Consider the following 18,137-nt stretch of genomic DNA (forward strand, 5'->3'; position numbering starts at 1 on the left):
CAGCTGTGATACAAAAATTGGGATTTGAGCCTAAACAAAATCACTAGCCCAGATACTGACAGGATGCATCGTACAATTTGTAGTGCACTGACAAAACTGAAATGTCACTGCCAAAACAAAGCAAATGGCAGGCCATGATATTATCAGCGGGAGTTAGCCTGATGAATCACAGGCTTATTTATGTTCACGTCTTTTCCCTTTTTGTTTTATATCTACTGTTGAATAAAAAGCAGGAGAAAAACATAAAAGCAAAGCCATAACGCCAAATTACTGACAGTAAAATGAATCCATATGGCTTTTCTCTTCATTTTTCAGGCCAAAAAAAAAAGGATTTCTTTTTTGTGTCAAGTGGTTACTCATTCAGTCCTCGGCCTCTGAGGAACAACAGGCTTTCCATTCATACAATCAGCTTCATAAAACACACAGTGCATGTAAGTGTTTAATAAATAACAATATCAACAACAACATTTTAACAAAAGGTTTGCTTATATCAGACCTGGGTCAAATTGTAGTTCCAAAATGTGTAGGTTGCATCAGTCTAAGTATAGGGAGTGTGATGTACTATAGGAGGATATAATGGGTGGCAGAAGAAGAACTATAATCCGCATCACTGAGTCCTTGTGCTTATACGCTGTCACAGCTTAGCTGCGGTTTTAGGTTTAGCACAGGTTTAAACCCCTGGAGCCTTGAACAAAATCATTGTTTCTTAACCCTTTGAAACCTGGATGGATATCCGTTTTCCTTGTGCTTTCAATCAGACACCTTTCATGAGTATTTAAACGTTTGAAACCTGAGCAAAAAGGCTTAACTCTCTTCAAAAACACGGGAAAAGGCAATAAGCAAATTGCAAGAAATTGGTAAAAAGTGATGAGAAAACAACTTGAAAATTAATGTTAAAAAAAGGAGAAAGATAGAGAAATATTAGAAAATTATCACACTAAAAAATAGGGAAAATGTCCAGAAACTATATGTATGATTATTAGACATATATATAGAAACAGAATATATGGTACTTTTTTCATTTTTAGCATTTTTTCAGGTCATTTCCTTGTTTGTTTTTGGTTTTTACTTTTTTTTTTTTTTTTGCTAATTTTCAGGTAACTTTGTACTTTTTTTTTGCTACTTTTTGCATCATTTCTTGTGAAGTTGCTCATTGTCTTTCAAGCCATTTGTTCTGGCTTCAAAGGGTTAGGTACTACTGCATTGTCTTCACAAACTGCAGTTGAGTTTTATCAGTTCTTGTGTCAGCTTGTTTTGGTCACCTGAAGGCCACTAGAGGTTATTGTATCTGAGGTTTGAATTAAATCTGCAGCAGAGGCTGAAAGGAGGTCAAAGGTCATGTTGAACTGGTCTGTAAATGATGAAATTCACACTATAGTATATTGTTTCAGTGGTGTTTTGAAGTTATTTCCTTAGCAGTTAGTTATAATATAAAATCAGACAGCTGAAACAAATTAATACCCGACTCAGAAGTCAGACCCAACAGTCAGAATAAGACACTGTCTTTTGCATTTGATGCGAACAATTGATAGGATGTACCACAACTTTATTTTTTCCTTCTTTAGTGGTGCAAAAAAAAAGTATGACGTTGCTTTTATTTAGTTGAAATCCCCTTTCATGCATCGTTAATGTGCTACTAAATTCTCTTTGTGATTTTTTTGTAATTTACTTTCTATACCAGCATTAGATTTTCTTTCTGTTCCAACTCGATTGTATTTTTTATTTTAATTGTAGTCGTTTATTTAACCAATTTTTATCAGTCTCTTTTCATCTATTAGATTGATGTTATTTCACATGATAATTGCTACTGTAGATATAAAGTATTTGACACAGTCACTAAGGAGTTGCTACTAATAATGTTGTATAATGTAATGTCAGATTCACGATAGACAGTTGCTTTAAAAAAGGATGAAAATCGATGTAGCAGAGCTAGAGATAATGGGGTTCTTTCTCCACACATTTTTCTTCCTCAGCAAAACCTGGTGCCTACATTACCCATGATGTAATGCAGCCTTGAGCTGTTAATTTCAACCTTGTAGTCTTCAGCTCTCAACGGCGCAGACTCTAGTGACATTACTTGAGGTGATTTATCGACTCCCTCTGGAGCCTCAAAAGGCTTTTATTCAACTTTTTATCTCAGGCAGTAGTACTGAAAACAGACTTTGATGTCAAAAGTCGGTGGTTTTCCTTTTGTAATGACCTCCTGATTGCTATACACCTTTTGTCCTCTGGGGTCATTTTGACCCCACCCTGTTATTTAAAACCTGTTGTATAAATTGTCAATCTGTGTTACACCTTAAGTCTTACTTTAGTCCAACCCATTACCACACATTTTTCCCTTCGTTTTGGAATTTAGGGCCAATAGACCTTGTTTACATAAGTATAAAAAACGTATTTTGATGTCAAAAGATTTCATTAGGGGTCAGATTGGCTCCAAGGACAACATGAGGGTTAAGAGAAATCTGTATGAGTTTGATAGCTGCGGTTTAAACCACTGTGAGCTGAACCTGTTATAAACAGCAGCTAGGACAGTCAGACGCTAAGTGACACAGCAACAACTCCTTCATGTTTGGGACTTCTAAACAAGTGAAATCAGCAGCCACAGACAGATACGATTTGACCCAAGCCTGGTGTATATACATGCAGTCCTGATACTTTAACATATACCAATAATTTACTTTGTGCAGAGGGTGATCAGTCTTTGGTGATGAGTATGTCAGTATTTCTATTTGACTGAGGGTGTGATCCTGTGATGTGCATGGAAAGTCGTCACTGCCGCCACGACTTGCGGCTCAGCACACATACACAGGCCACGTTGATGCGTATGAGCCTCCAGGCCACCAGGTTCTTATGGGAAGTCAGCGCTCGTACAAAAGTGTGTGAGTTGGTGCAGTAGGAGTTCCAGTGTCTGGCGTCGATCCCCAAACAGCCAGAGCTGCCCGAGCGGGCGCTGTGACACGTCGTCTCAAAGAAGTACTGCTTCTTGTTTACATTGTTGATATTGACGTCCGGCAGCACTGTCACCTCGTTGCCTGAGATGTCCGTGGCTTTGGTCTTGTTGCCCACCCAGACGCTGATGCTCTCACACACTGAGTAAACTCCACGGTGCTGCGGCTGACCCGCCCGCCTGCGGGTCCTTTTGCCGCCACTCTGTGACTCCGTCGGTTCTGCATCAGGCGGCTGAGCGCTGAAGAGCACGCGGGGCGAGAGGTAGCGGCGCTTGGTGAAGAGTTTGGGGTCCACTGTGGGGATGGAGGTGGTGTTGTTGCCTGGACCCTGCTGCTGTGCTGCTCCTCCGATGGCGGCCACAGCCTGGGCACTGAAGAGGAGGAACAGGACCAGCATGGAAGACCTCATGGGCACACAACCTGAGGGGGTCAACCAGCACAGAAAGCACTCCTGTTACTTCAGATGTACACACGACAGTGTATTCATGGTTACACGACCTTGTACTGGTATCTTACAGTTGTATCTCTCCACCCACTTGTAGTGTTATCAGCCCATTTAATGGCTGTTACCAGTTGTCTTCGGGAGCATAGATTTGAGGTATGACCCTGAGATTGAACTAAACTTGCTATATAAGGTAATATTATATTTTTAGCTACTGAGCTCTTTAGCTGAGATGTTTTGTAATTGTTTGTGTTATTGTTTGCTACTTCACGGTAAATATCATTTGTTCTTTCAACATGGAGTCGTGTTGTTAATGTGCTAACTGGCTAACTAGCATCTTGAATCCGTCCTGTCCATCTCTGACAAATGATGAATACAGACTTCAGGCAACTGTTGGTATTGAGAGTTATTAACTCTCATATTGGTGCAGAGCATAGATGTTCGTTGGCTATAGTCTTTGCAGTGCGTTCAAGCGAAACTTTTTGGTCAAGAAACAGGTGACGTGAGGCAGCGCAACAGTTAGCCTTCATCCCTGCTCGTTTTATGATGTCAGTTTGGTGTGTTCAGGCCTTAAAGAGGGACAAAGGAGGAGGTTGGAGTGGATGGATGGGATCAAATAAACATAGGACTTTCGCCCAGGAGACTGTTGTTCGTGTCCCGTTTGAAACCAAAAGCCAATGCTGACATACTTAAAATGATGTCAGTCAAATCACATCACATTACTTATCAAACATACTCGTTTTAACCCACACCATTAAAATAAGTGTTTAAACCTGACAATGTAGCTTGATGCCTAAACCTTACAAGAGTAAAATGTTACTGTTTAACAATATTGCATACTCACTTTCCAGCCTACTGGTAGGAGCAGTTTGTCCTGTCTGAAGCATTATAATGGTGGTGATAACAAAAGATAACCATTTAATGGCTGATAACATTTGTGAGGGGTGATTTCTCACACTGTTCTTGAAAGTAATGTTTTGGGTAATTCTACATTTTTTTTTTTTTTACCTACTAAGACAAAATCATGTATACCTTATATATTCCGGGTGTAGTCTCTAGGTACAGACAGGTATGCACATCTAATTCTTGTATTTGGACCAGGTGCAGAGTAATAGATTCAGTTGAGTTAAAATGGAGAGTATCTGAACACTGGATTAAAGCTCTGAATACTTGTGAGGCAGTGAGACATTGTTTTAATCCATCGGTGGATACTCCCAATTTTTCCTTTACATTTTCAAGGCACAACATGTTGAACCATGAGATTAACGTAATAAGAGCAGCTCTTCTTTTGAAGTGGAAAACACACCTTAGCTAATACTGAGGGTTTGATACTTAATGCTCATTGACTTAGTGGTGACTGTCTTTACAAGTGCGCTTCATATACAAGTCTGTGTCTGACATGGTTTGAGTTTTTCAGGAAATTTACAGGAATCTGTTGATAAGCTTTCAGCTCCTACAGGGCAGCGTCCACTACACAGGACACAGATTCAGCCTTGAATGTTTTACAGAGTTAGATGTTAAAGAGGCAGGAAGATGATGCACACCCTGAGAGGCTCAACAGAGGACAGCAAAGTCCCTGATTTTATAGTTAGCCATGTGAGCAGGATATGGTTGGATGTTGGATTTCTAGTTTATTGGTTAATAGTAAATTGATCAGACAAACACCCATAGAGAGGGCATTGAACTCTGTAGCTCTTACACAGATATAGCACTATAGGGCTGCTACAAAGTCCCTTACATACCTTTGCATTTTTACACAAAACCAAATGATGGCGGCATCATGCCTCCTCAGTGTGTGATTATAGACAGCATGTCTGCATCATGGAACCAAAAGAGTAGCAGAAGAATGTTGGCCTCTAGTCTGACATATATATACATGCACAATAACAATGACATAACATATCAAAAGGCAGGTTACCATTACAGATGTGTGCAAAAATTAAAGAAAAATTATGCCAGATTTTTGAAATGTCGATAAAACACAATTGCGAGATGTCTGCGTTTCCACTGAGTGATGTCATGCAACTTTTCTTGCAGTGTTATGCACTTCTCCTCTTGCATTAACTTTCCAAGAAGCATGACGATGGATGTTCAAAACTTTGGCAGGTTTATTTCTATTGCAGCCACCACAATAGACGTAATTAGCCCCTTATATGTGAAGGCGGTCATGTGTGAGGGATTTCTGGGAGGTGATAGTCCACGATTTCACAGAGGAATTGTGGATTTAAAACTTCTGGATGATCCACTCAACTTTTGAAGAGTTATGTGATACAATAACACCTCCTGTAGCGCCCGCTGCATCATGCAGAGTGAGCCACTTCCTACCAACAAGCACATAGCCATAGCATCGAGTGACCTGTAAAAAGCAAAAAAGCACTTCCATTGCAGTTTTGCCAAATATGGCTTTTTCAAATAGCCCGAAAATACCACCTCATGCGAGCGTAAAAACCTTTTTACGATAAATGGGAGTTTTTTCGACACTGACCTGTTTCCATTAGGTGTATTTGTGCAATTTGAGGGTTAATGGAAACCCAAATATCGTTCACTGTCTCTGTTACATGGCAGCTGATCTCTGTTCAGAGGGAAAGGACCTCCTGGACCTCATTGTTTTCCCAGTTGGTGGGCATTTTCGGCCACAGTTCTCCCTTTTTGAGTAAGTGTCCAACTGCGAACAGCTACTGTTTGAATCTCCCAGCTGTGTGTGGCACACATAACACATCGTCAGAGCGTCTCATCCGTGCCATCCATGACCTTGTCCTGCCGATTGTCCCATTTATACAGACATCATCATCATCACAGACATCCGTGCTGTTACGACCCTCGATGCAATTGCACCTTTTATACAGATTGATGAGGCAGCATATCTGCGTGAAATTGCCACCTTGAAGAGGCAGTGTGAGATGGGCTTGTGTTATGTGCAGCTTTTTATTTCACAGGGAAAATGAATTCTTTAGATTAAATTTTATTCAGTTTTTAATCTGTAACTTTATTTATGGATATTTGTTTCATATATTCTGTATTCAGCATCATTTCCACAATTTTACAGATGAATCACCTTCAGTTATCAGAAAAGTTTGCCTCCAAAGATATCCACAATCTGTGCTGAGCTTGGCTAAGCTTATAGTTTAATATGATCCTCATACTGTATTCACAGACATGAACAAGGAATTAAATATTTTTTCTCTAGGTAAACAGTAAAAAAATGCATATTTATGCAGAAACAGAACTGAATTCCCCTTTGTGAAACAGGAAAGAATATTAAATCTTTTACGTGTCAGTTATGATGTAAATAGGTGTGACATTACCCACAGCAAGGATCTTAGAGACAGTGTTGTGACATCTATCAGTTTCTGTTTCCATCACATTTTGACTCCACACAACACACCATCACATCTGTCCTCACCGGCCTGGCATAAATTGACAGGCTGCTTACCACATTTAACACAGTACAACAGGCGTGTTAACACCTGTGATGGCTCCGCTCGCAGGCTCCGTCAGGTAGCCTTATTATATGCTGTGTTTGCCTCGGGTGGCAGGGTGAGTGCACGTGGATTAAAACTGTTGGCACAACAAATCAAAAGAAAAATCATAGCCTGTACAAAAGTACATCATGTGAGCTGTGATTACACCAATAAATGCTTGTGGGGTCTGTTCAGTTCAGTTACAGTGTCTCTGCTCACAGCACAGCTGGACGTACAATAAATGATTACTGCGCTGACTTTATGATGATTAGTATAATTGATGCAAACAGACGAGGCCAATGCTCAGGAGACCGGTCTCTGTTCTTTTTATTATTTAACGTTATGTGCCAATTTGGATTGTTTACAGCAGGAAGCAGGACAAATTCACACTAAAGCTTTTGGAGCAAGCACAACACTGATGAAAAGAAAAAAACTTTAATGAGCACAGCACCTCCTCGGCGGCAACATTTATTTTGCAAAAGGAAGTAAAGGGCTTTTAATTTGGAGTAACACAACAAAATAAAGACAAAAATACTGATGAGACAAAGAATACAAGTAATCTTGCCCATCCATGGTCTCTTTTTTATGGGTCATGCTACCAAGTTACCTCAATTAATTTATAATTCTAGATAAATTAATGCTTAAACTTTTGAAGCCTGAGCAAATTGGTTTGATATCTTTTAAAAATATTGGCAAAGGGCAACGAGCAACTTCAGAAGATGTGGAATAAAAATGAGCAAAAGAAAGAGCAAAAAAGTTACATGAAAATTACCTGAAAATTAAAACAAACAAACAAACAAACAAGAAAATGACCTAAAAGTGCAGAAAGTAAAAAATATTATCATCTTTCTTTATTTTTGGGATAATTTTCTAGTAATTTTCCCCTCATTTTAAAAACTACTTTTAAGTAACTTTCTTGTCACATTTTAATAATTTCTCACAATTTTTGGGACATTTCTTGCCAAGTTGCTCATGACTTATTTTCTCACTATTATCGTAAATGCCTGTGAGAGGCATCTGAACGCAGCACAAGAAAACTGGTGTTGATCCAGGTTTTAAAGGGTTAAATTGCTACCTGAATTTTTTTAATTAATACTTTTTAGGACATGCATCATTTTGCTACATCTGAAAAGCAAATGTTACAATGATTGTGGGGGCACACAGTAGATTTAGGTAAACAAAAATGACTTAGTCCCTTATATCAACGCAGACATGATATGTCAAATGGCAGAAAAGCTCAGGTGTAATTAATAACAATAATCATGGGTGGATTCTGTCACGAGTCCAGTCTGATACATACCATCTTTCATGTTTTTGCTCTGTTTTTTCGTGGTATATCACTCATTCTCATGTCATTCCAGATCTGGACATTTCCAGCGGGCCAAGCAATCACCGAGATTCTCCCGACCATCGCCCCAGCTGTATCAAGCTTCTTAGTTCAAGCCTACCTGTGTTTTCTGCACCCTGCAGCACTCCATTCAGGTCTTACAGATCAACGACTTATTATTGGTACGTTCCAACACCCATACTACTTTCATGTTTAGTATGCCAGAAAAACATTTCATATGTCCCAAAACATAGTATTTCAAAAGCAGTATGCCAAAAATACCAGGATGTGTCCTCCTGAATTGGTTTACATATTGCAGTATGGAAGTCTGCGTGCTTTTCGGGTTATTCTGACCCACAGACCTCTGTGCAGCAGAAGATAGGTCACATCGACTGAGCCTCAGAGAGATGACAGCTTATTGACAGCTGCAGTGACTATAATCCGTCAATCAATCAATTACAAAGAATGTACACTGTTTGCAGTCACCACATGTATGGCAAAGTCACAAAGCGAGGTTAACATTTCTGTAAACAGCAGGGCTCTCTGGGATGACCTCTGTCTCTGGCGAGCTCGATAAATAGCGTTTTCATATATTTCCAAGGTAATGTTAAGGGATGACTTTAAAATCTGCTGCGATCCAAATCATGTACTTTTTCATTTTACTTCAATTTTTGCTCTATACACTGTGGTGGAAACATAAGCAGCGATGGCAAAAACAAAAAACAAAAAAAAACCCACATGAAAAACAATATAAGAACATCAGTGACAACTATTGAACAAAAATGAATTTCAAAATTGGTGCATCCCCAGTTTACTTAGAAAGTGAATTTGTACTTTTTATTACAATTATTTCACTGTCACATTGTGTTTTGTTGTTTATTCTGATCGAGTGAATGTGTTTGGGGTTTTTTAATGTTGATTATTGGATTATTTATTGATTTTTTTTTGGCCTAGGACACCAAATGTACTAGAACTGCCACTGTATATGAGCAAGAAGGTCAAGATTCAAGCTGAATGTTATGAAGAAGTAGTATGTCACATTTATATGCATACTCTATGCAACAGTACGTACTTTGTAAGAGCAGCTGCAGTACGTACTGAAAATAAAAAGAAAAAGTACTTGATTTGGAAAATATTGCTGGTTTGCTGACATGGCTTCTTGGGAAACCCAGACAGAACAGAGCCTAATAATGTTATTGGTTACACACCCACGTGTTTCCTTTGTTAATTCATTATGACTGCAGTAAAAAACTTATGTTGACAAGTGGAACAGACAAAAATTTATTCTTAAAGAGATAGTTAGACAAAGCCCTGCTAACTGCTTAAAGATTTAAAAATAATAATAACTTGAGTGGAATATACATTTTTTACCTTTACACCTACTCACAAGAACAAATGCTATTTTTTTTTATAAATTATGGCATAAACTGAAGATCTATGAAGTCAGTGTAGAATATATTAGATGACTGCACAATGCAGAATAAGGTCATTTTAGTGAATTATTTGCATTTTGATTTGAACATTTGATAGTAAGTCTGACCTCTTTTCCTTTTTTTATTAAATGTTTCAGGGAGACTGAGAATATGGCTCACTATCCATGCATCCTCATTGTCAGTGTGATATTAAATTCTCCTTTTTACATTATTTCTCTGATGTTCCTCATCTACTGGCAGTAGTATTTCCTCGCTGCTCCAGTTAGTTGTTTTTTTTAAAATTACAGCCAGTTTCCTATTATTTCTTCCCAACTATGCATATGTATGCATTATGATTCTATTTTTAATTGCTACCCTGGAGATATTAAAGATTTCACACAAAGCTAGCTTTTTAAAATAAATGAAGTTTAAGTTTATGCAGAGTAACATAAAACTTTAAAATGAATGTATTTAACATTTTTAAGTATGTATGTGTGTATAAAGAATGAATAACGAGGCCCATTTGAATTTCTATAGTACTCAGTTCCTTACTTTAGACCTAAATCAGATTTTGTGTTATTGTTTGGTGTTTTTGTTCGTTGTTGTCTGTGACTCAACACTAAGTTTGGTCTATTTGCTGCTGTATTGATTGGTAGCAGATGTAATTTTAACTTTTTTGTTCACTTCCTACCATCAGTCCATCTATACCTTTTCAGTATCTCCACGTGAACTGTAGCACCTCTGCGGCTTCTAGAGTTCGTGATTAGAGCTCACTGTGTTCTGGGCTCCTGCCATCAGGCCCGGCTGTGGCCCCCATCCAGCACACCTCTGCCCTCCTCTGCCTCCGCTCTGTATCCCTGTTGAGAGACAAGCAGAGAGAGCGTCTCACCCGGCTCATAAACCCACTGTAAACACATTCTTTGTGAGAACGATACTGGGAAGAGAAAGTTAATGTGTTTTTCCCGCTCACCAGATCCACACATACTGAACATACCGAAATAAAGAAGCAGTCCTGCATAATGTAGATTATCTGGAGAGAAAACCTGGAGGGTAGCTTAACGTTAACACTGTAAATTCTCTCAGCATTCCTGAATATATTACTTTTGACAGGTTTGTTGAGAATTTAACACTCCTGTACCATAAAAAACGGATATACAGCAAGACCTTTAGAATTTAAAGTTGCTGTATGCAACATTTAGAACATTATAGCAGCAAACAACTATTTGTTATGTAAAGATATAGTGAATTATGGCATCCTGAACAGAAAATTAGGTAACATTCTCCTTTGTGTGTGTGTTGTAATCTGAGCTTCTCTGTATTTTGTTGTAGAAGACGGTACGGCTGCACATGCATGTGAGTCTCTGTTTGTGAATTCCAATGGCTCACTAATCACTACTGCTCTGCGCTGTGCTCATACAGCGGTTACCACTGACAATGCCGCCCCGATCCACGCTAGTAGAATGGCTAGAAGTGGAACGCCCACTTTCTGGTCCGTGTCCATGTTTACAGTCAGCTCTGCTTGCACTGTTCCATCATATGGCCACTTGAGGCTGTCTCCAAAACACAATAAATCCCGACAGACCCCCATGTCGAAATACCCGACTTTACAATAGAAATAAAGATGTTAACGGCCTAATATAGCTAATTTCAGCATTCATGAAAACTGCACAGGAGTGATTTTTAAAAATGTTTTTAGAACTAACTTGTTTAGATTTTATTAGAACCCAAACTTGTCACTTGTGTGACAGGCTGTCTGCTGATAGTGTCCTCAGCTACACAGCTCCAGCTTCTCGTCCAAATGGCTCCCAAAACAAAACAAGATGGTGACAGCCAAAACACAGAACTTGAGGCTTCAAAATAGCAGTCCACAAACCAATCTGTGACATGTTAAGAGCCATGTGCAGGCATCCCAGCTCAGACTGCAAATCATATGCAGGAATTACTTTGTTGCAATTAGAAACTGAAAATTAGAGCAGATGGCAGTGACATGTTGGGTCCCACAGGGGTCAGTTTTGGGACCCCTCTTGTTTAATCTCTATATGCTTACATTAGGCCAAATCATACAAAATAATAAAGTAGCCTACCATAATTATGCAGATGACACGCAAATATACATATCACTTGCACCGGGTTATTATGGACCTGTTGAACATCTGTGTCGCTGTATTGAGCAAATCAGTGTCTGGATGCATCAGATTTTTCTCCAACTCAACAGAAATAAGGCCGACATCATTCTCTTCAGGCCACGTAAGGAAAGACAGAGTGTCAGCTCTCACCTTGAATCCCTCACACTCATAACTGAGAGTCAAGCAAGAAACCTTGGGGTTATCCTGGACTCAGATTTAAATTTCCACAGCCACATCAAATCAGTAACTTCATCTGCCTACTACCATTTAAAAAACTTCACTAGAGTCAACGAAATAATGTCAAAGCACGACCTTGAAAGGCTCTCTCACACCTTTATTTCCAGTAGATTAGATTACTGCAACAGTCTGTTTGTCGGTCTTCCAAAACAAGTGAAACAGTGTTTTGTTATCATGCAGCTCAGACCTGGAACAACCTCCAGATGATGTTAGACAAGCTGACCACTTTTTCAAAGCTAAAACCATTTTTTAACTGGCTTCTCTACACAGTAATGCAAACTCATTTTAAACTTGATTTTAAATCACTTTAAATAATCTTTTTTATCTTCGCAATGCTTGTCTGCAATTTTGCTATTTTCAATTGAAATTAATTTTCAAAATCATTTTGTAATTGATCTTACCTTTTATATCTTATCTCTTCACTCTTGTTGTAAACCTGTATCCTTTATCATGTTTTAGATTTTATTGCTCTGTAAAGCACTTTGCATCACCCTGTTGTATGAAATGTGCTCTACAAATAAAGCTGCCTTGCCTTTTTACACAGAGATATGCAACAGAGTCCTTACATTAAGCCGGCTTTGCTTTTTCACACAGAATAAAAAAACTGTGATATTATGCTGCCCCAGTGTCTGATTTTAAATAGCATGCCGGCAGCTCGGAAGCAAAAGAGGCGTGACGTTTAATGCAATAGCATCGGCCTTTAGTGTTATGTGGAGACAGCTCTTTGTTGCTGATCCTGTCCTCTGCCTCGAGGTAAGGAGCTCCTCGACTTTAATGTCTTCCAGATTTGCAGACATTTTTGTTGCTGTTCTTCCCTCTGAGTCAGCTGCTAACTGCTGCTAGTCACTTTTTAAATCTCACAGTGGTGGGTTGCAGACAATAACACATAATCAAAATGTAAAACCCTCCCTTCCTGTCCTGCTGGCTGTTCCTTTAACTCGATTTGGCATCATTACTACCTCCGCTGCCGGCTTAAAAGCGAGAAAACTCTGTCCCCTCATTTCACAATAGTGCCTTTCATAAAGAATGGCGAGGCGGAAATACGGCGCAACAGTCTCACCTTGAACAGGCAGTGTAAATGGACAGTAAATATGCTCTGAATGTCACATACAGCTCCTTTAAAGATTATTTAGAAACAAGTAGGCACCGTGTTATTTAAGAGTGTAGGTATTTTGTGTATGTCAACACCAACATTTATCGATAAATCTTGACATCGCACTTTATTGTCTGTTTTGTCTCTCTGTTAAATGATTCCACCAGGCTTGATTACATCCAGAGCGCCATGATTCGTTTTTGTGCAGTGATGAAACACAGCCACCACCTGAGCCGTATAATCCATCACAGTAAACCAGGAGCCTTAACTCTGTTTTGTCATCTTGTTTTATCTTTATGTCACTGTGCTCAAGTGTGCCTGAGTTAAGTGTCAGCAGAAATTTCGTTGTGTTATGTTACACCTTACTTAGCGTCAATCACCTGACATCCACAGACAAAAGCAAAGAAATAACCCCTTTGAAAACATCTAGCCTCACAGAACTTGATCATACTTTTATGTATTTCAATTCGGGCTATCTTTGCAAGCTGCTGCAGTAGAAACAGTCAAGGCATGCAAAATGACAGGAATGTAAGCTATCCATAAACAGAAGTAAATGGGCTGTAAATCTAAATGACACCAGTGTACTCCTGTAAAGAATCTATGCGGGCACAGGAAGTGTTCTCGCTTTACAGCAACTCGACAGCGGTGGTCTCTGCGGCTGTCACGGGATTTTAACCTGAGTGACCTCTCAATCTCCGGGTGGGCTGTTTAACAAACCAGCCACCCTGTTTCTGTGACTTGCGCTCTGTCCGTTCTTTAATCATGTGGTGAAGTCTAACTGTAACTCATTTTCATTTTTTCTGCAGACTGCAAAGAAATTAACTGCTGGATGACCAGACTTGCTTGATATCGGCAAGATCATTTCCATTGGTCAACAGGAGCTCTGTGAAGTGGGCAGATTCAAAGGTCTGGATCCAGGCAACAACCAAACTGCTGTTTCTGTAAAACCTGATACGAACCAAACACCTACTCCAGCTGTATTCCAGGTTTTTCACCACTGATGCTACTGGGGTATGTTTAAGGAACCAAACAGAACATGTATGTGTAGGCAGCTAACTGAGTATTTGCATGATATATACAATTTATTTCAAGCACTGCAGTTTATTCAGGCCCCTAGATTGATTTGAATGGGGGGGCAGTAAGAGATGTCGGTGGGTAATGTGAGTTATATTTTAGGTGCGTATTGAACTGTTTCATATTTTTATCCAAAGTTTTCTGATAAACAAGCTCAATTTTGTGCCTTTTTATGCTCTATGGCAGCGATGCTCAACTCACAGCCCTCGGGCCCCCAACCGTTTCCTAATTCACAATAAAATTAAAGTGATTCACACTGGGTTTTTGTACTTTTAGTATACATAAGGTGCCAGAGTTTATTAAACAGCATTAAAATAGAGCTTTTAGTTCCACTGACCTTTATTTTTTTTACCAAAAAAAGGCCAGTGGAGGATCCCCCGCACCCACCGACAGAGATCCTAGTTAAGACCCTTATTTTGTAAATACAAGAAATGTTCTGAAATCCTGGGAATGTCCTAAAAGATAAAAAACGAAAAACAACCTAGAATCCTAGAAACGTCTTGAACTCCTAGAAACATCCTAAAATCCTAGATATGTCCTAGAATCCAAGAAATGCCCCGAAATCCTAGAAAGTTTCTTAAATCCTAGAAACATCCTAAATCCTAAAAATGCCCTGAAATCCTAGAAATGTCTTAAAATCCTGAAGAATGTCCTTCAGTCCTTTCTAAAAGTTTCCTAAATCCTAGAAACGTCCTAAAATCCTAGAAATGTCCTAAAATCCAAATTTATGGGCAAGTTGGGGGCATTACCTTCCAGAAGGAGAATACCTGAAAGTGTGCTGAGCTTACATGTCCTATTTTTTTTTTTTGAATTATTAGCATCTGTCCTTAACACTCATGGGTGTTTTTGTCTTTGTTTAGGTAAAAAAAAAAGAATTAAAAGACAGAAATTTGTGAATGCTCACCCTACAGGCAGAATCATTGTGACTTCACACTAACAACAACAAACACTTCTGGGTAGACAGCTGGCAGGTGATAGCAGTTGTGGAGGTATGTGAAATCAGCTATTTGTTTATTTCTGTTGTCATTTTCAGCTGTAACTATAATGTTTAAAGATATACAGATATACTGACCTGTCTGGCACTGTGTGTGTATTTTAATGTACTGTGTTTCTTTGTTATTAAACCAAATCTATTGGCACAGAAGTTAAGCAACGTAATGCTGTGGACGGGAGCCACAGCAAAATGTATTTTAACCACCCAAAAAGATCTATTTCAATTTAAGTTTACGCTGTATATGGAATACTTTCTTCACTTACTCTCTAACTGACTGAGGCAACGGTGGAGCAACTTTCATGTTCTGTGAAGTAAAATGAATGTTTTTGTCAGAGGAGTCTGGTTGCTTTGAGATAACGGCTTCAGTTCCCCAATGGAAAAGGCCTTGTGATGGTAAGATTAAGCTGTGAAAATATTCTAATGGTAAAAAGTGTACTATAATCTCATATTTCTTTTTTTTAGGTGGGCCCTTTTTAGGTGGCTAAAAAGTAACAAACTGAGGCAGCATTTGCTCATACAGGGGTTTTCTACCCACAAGTTATTCTAAACAAGTATTGGTCTATATGGGAGTTAAAGGTGAAGTTTGCAATTCTGGAGAAAAATGGCTGATATTTATATTTATATAACTCAGCACGCAAACACATACACCCCTCCAGTCAGTCAGTACTCCTTCACAGGCTCCACTTCACCTTTCTCTCCCACCGTCTTCATCTTTATGCATCCATGGTCTTCCCCCTGTCCTCTGCACAAGCACAGCATGATAGTGTTGTGTTTCTCAGTCAAAGCCACTTTTGTTTCTCTTTGTTTTTCCAGTGACAGAACCAGGGCTTTTTTTTTTTCAGCACACACAGAAACAACAACAAGTGAACCGTGAGGAGATATTTTCTGAATTTCTCAAAAAAATGTATTAAATTAGAATCACAAAATCAACCTCTCATGGTCCAGTGTCCTTCTTTTGTGTGCCAAATGTGTAAAGAATACCCCGAAGAGCCAGTGTTTGGTTTGTCCATTCTGGGCTACTGTAGAACAAAATCCCCGTGTGAGAGGATCCACTACATGTTACGTCTCACACTGAGGATACGGAAAACACAATGATTCCTATTTTCAGGTGGTTAAACACAAATTAGAATATAGTTGTGAATATTATATACATTCCTACCAATAGATACCCGTAAATTCTACACGCTAGACCTCTGAGACAACCCCGACTTTTGTCAAACGGCTGTATATTTTGTTTAAAGCTAGAAGTATTCATCTAAAAAGTTTAGCTCACCCAATCTGCACACTTTTACGTAATGCTAGAGGCAGGCAGACAGGAATGGATAAGATGTTTGATGTTTTGTGATATTCATGAAAATATCTGAGATTTGTGTAGATCACAGCCATGAGTGAATGTCAGCAATATCATACAGACTTAAATAATATCTATATATTAATGTTGTCTGTTATGTCTATATATTATATCTTAATTTTGACTCTGTTGTTGAGTTCAGTATAACAGAGAATGTCATATATCAAGTATAGAGCAGCAGAAAAGTACAATCTCAGGTCATGTATAATGTGTTGATGAAGCCAATATCAACAACGCAATGAAGGTTTTGTGAAAAGACTGTAATATTTTTGCTTCATGTTATTTCAAATCTGCATCATTATTATTTTGTGTATACCATGCAAAAGAGCAATCATGCTAATAGAAAACAAATGTCTCGGTTATTCTGAGGATCAGATTTTGGCTCTCGACACTCAGTTGTAACAGCCTCTCAGTGGTTAAGAAACATGCAGTCAGCAGTCTCGTCCTGCGGTGAGAGGAGAATGGCAACATTCATTCAAGCTACTAGGTGGGCTACAAATATGCACATAACGCGCTGTACAACATTAGTGTGCACTGGGGCATCTCACATCGCACAACTCATTCAGCCTTGAAGCAGATGGGCTGCAGCAGCACACGACCACATGATGAGTGGAGGCTGGAAAAATGTTGCCTGGTCATATAACGGTGATGCCGTAACAGAGACGGAGATGGTGTTTCACGGCACCTCTGTGTATAGTAGCAGTTTGACTTCAGCTTCCTAAAAACGCTTGTCTCTTCCCAGACCTAAACCAGTAAAACACTGTTGGGATGATGTTGAACAGGATGTTTGCAGCACAGCGTGCCAATGATAACACCGCAGGAAATGCTCTTGAATCACAGTGAACAAGATCTTTGTGGAACATTTCCAAGAAGTTGTTAAAACCCTGCCAGCTGTTCTGAGGTCATGCTCTCCTTGTTTATATGGGACAAAAGTTTTAAAAGTACAACAAAAGGCTTTGTTTTGGATCTGCAGCTACCACAAAATTCCAATCCTTCAACTGGTATTTATCTATTTTATCAGCAAACCCTCACTTTTATATGATTGTTTCTCAGTATGCGATGTAGTAAATAGTAATATGTGGTGGCTGTAATGGACCTATTATTTATTTAATATTTTCATGCTTCATCTAGTATGCATATAATGTATAGAGTAGCTTTTTAGAGTTAATTGTTTAATATATGTGTCTGTAAAGTGGGCTCAATAAAGTTATATTTCATTGTGTTTAATGTATTCTTGTTCTGGGGTGTTTTTGAGGGTTTTTTTAAGAACGCAACAAATATTTTTGGAAAAGGACGATAAAAATCTATCCATTTACGCAAATGACTGTTTTTTTTTGCTAAAATTGATGCAAAATCTGCAATTCCTTAACAACTGAGCAAACTACATCCACTCATAAAGGTCGTGCGATATGCTTGAAAACACAAGCATATTAGATCTTGAAGTGAGACTGTTTTGTCAACTGCTGTTTCTAAGGTCAAACACAAAGCCACAGACAGTTATAAATAGATTCACCTTTGGATTCAAAGTCAGTGTTGGATCAGCATCGGTGTATAAAGTACGGCCTTTACTTAAGTAAAAGTACTGAAGGGCTACTACACTGTGAAAAATACTGCACTTCAAGTAAAAATCCTGCATTCTTAATTTTCTTTTAGTAAAAACGTAGCTAAGTAT

At 38.8% G+C, this 18,137-nt stretch overlaps 1 protein-coding gene and 1 long non-coding RNA gene across 5 annotated transcripts in view; one reads left to right on the plus strand and one right to left on the minus strand.

Moving 5' to 3' along the window:
• LOC121959318 (uncharacterized) overlaps window positions 1-17,687 on the plus strand; it is a 44,199-nt gene extending 26,512 nt beyond the window's left edge. Inside the window, exons 3-6 of one of the 4 annotated variants that reach the window (XR_015779619.1) lie at window positions 8,213-8,360; window positions 10,920-10,943; window positions 13,853-14,057; window positions 14,981-17,687. This is a non-coding gene — a long non-coding RNA (uncharacterized LOC121959318). The remainder of the gene's footprint in view (window positions 1-8,212; window positions 8,361-10,919; window positions 10,944-13,852; window positions 14,058-14,980) is intronic. The other 3 variants (XR_015779621.1, XR_015779620.1, XR_006106893.2) reach the window with 3 other exon arrangements.
• Window positions 427-18,137, minus strand: part of ngfb (nerve growth factor b (beta polypeptide)) — a 38,140-nt gene continuing 20,429 nt past the window's right edge. Inside the window, exons 2-3 of the mRNA XM_042508562.2 lie at window positions 10,299-10,447; window positions 427-3,368 (exon numbers count right to left, since the gene is read on the minus strand). Coding sequence (XP_042364496.1) covers window positions 2,770-3,357 — 588 coding nt within the window. The 5' untranslated portion in view covers window positions 3,358-3,368; window positions 10,299-10,447 and the 3' untranslated portion in view covers window positions 427-2,769. The remainder of the gene's footprint in view (window positions 3,369-10,298; window positions 10,448-18,137) is intronic.

Source organism: Plectropomus leopardus, chromosome 2 (assembly GCF_026936395.1).
Source record: "Plectropomus leopardus strain MGB_pleo_1.0 chromosome 2, ASM2693639v1, whole genome shotgun sequence".
NCBI classification, from domain to species: Eukaryota; Metazoa; Chordata; class Actinopteri; order Perciformes; family Serranidae; genus Plectropomus; species Plectropomus leopardus.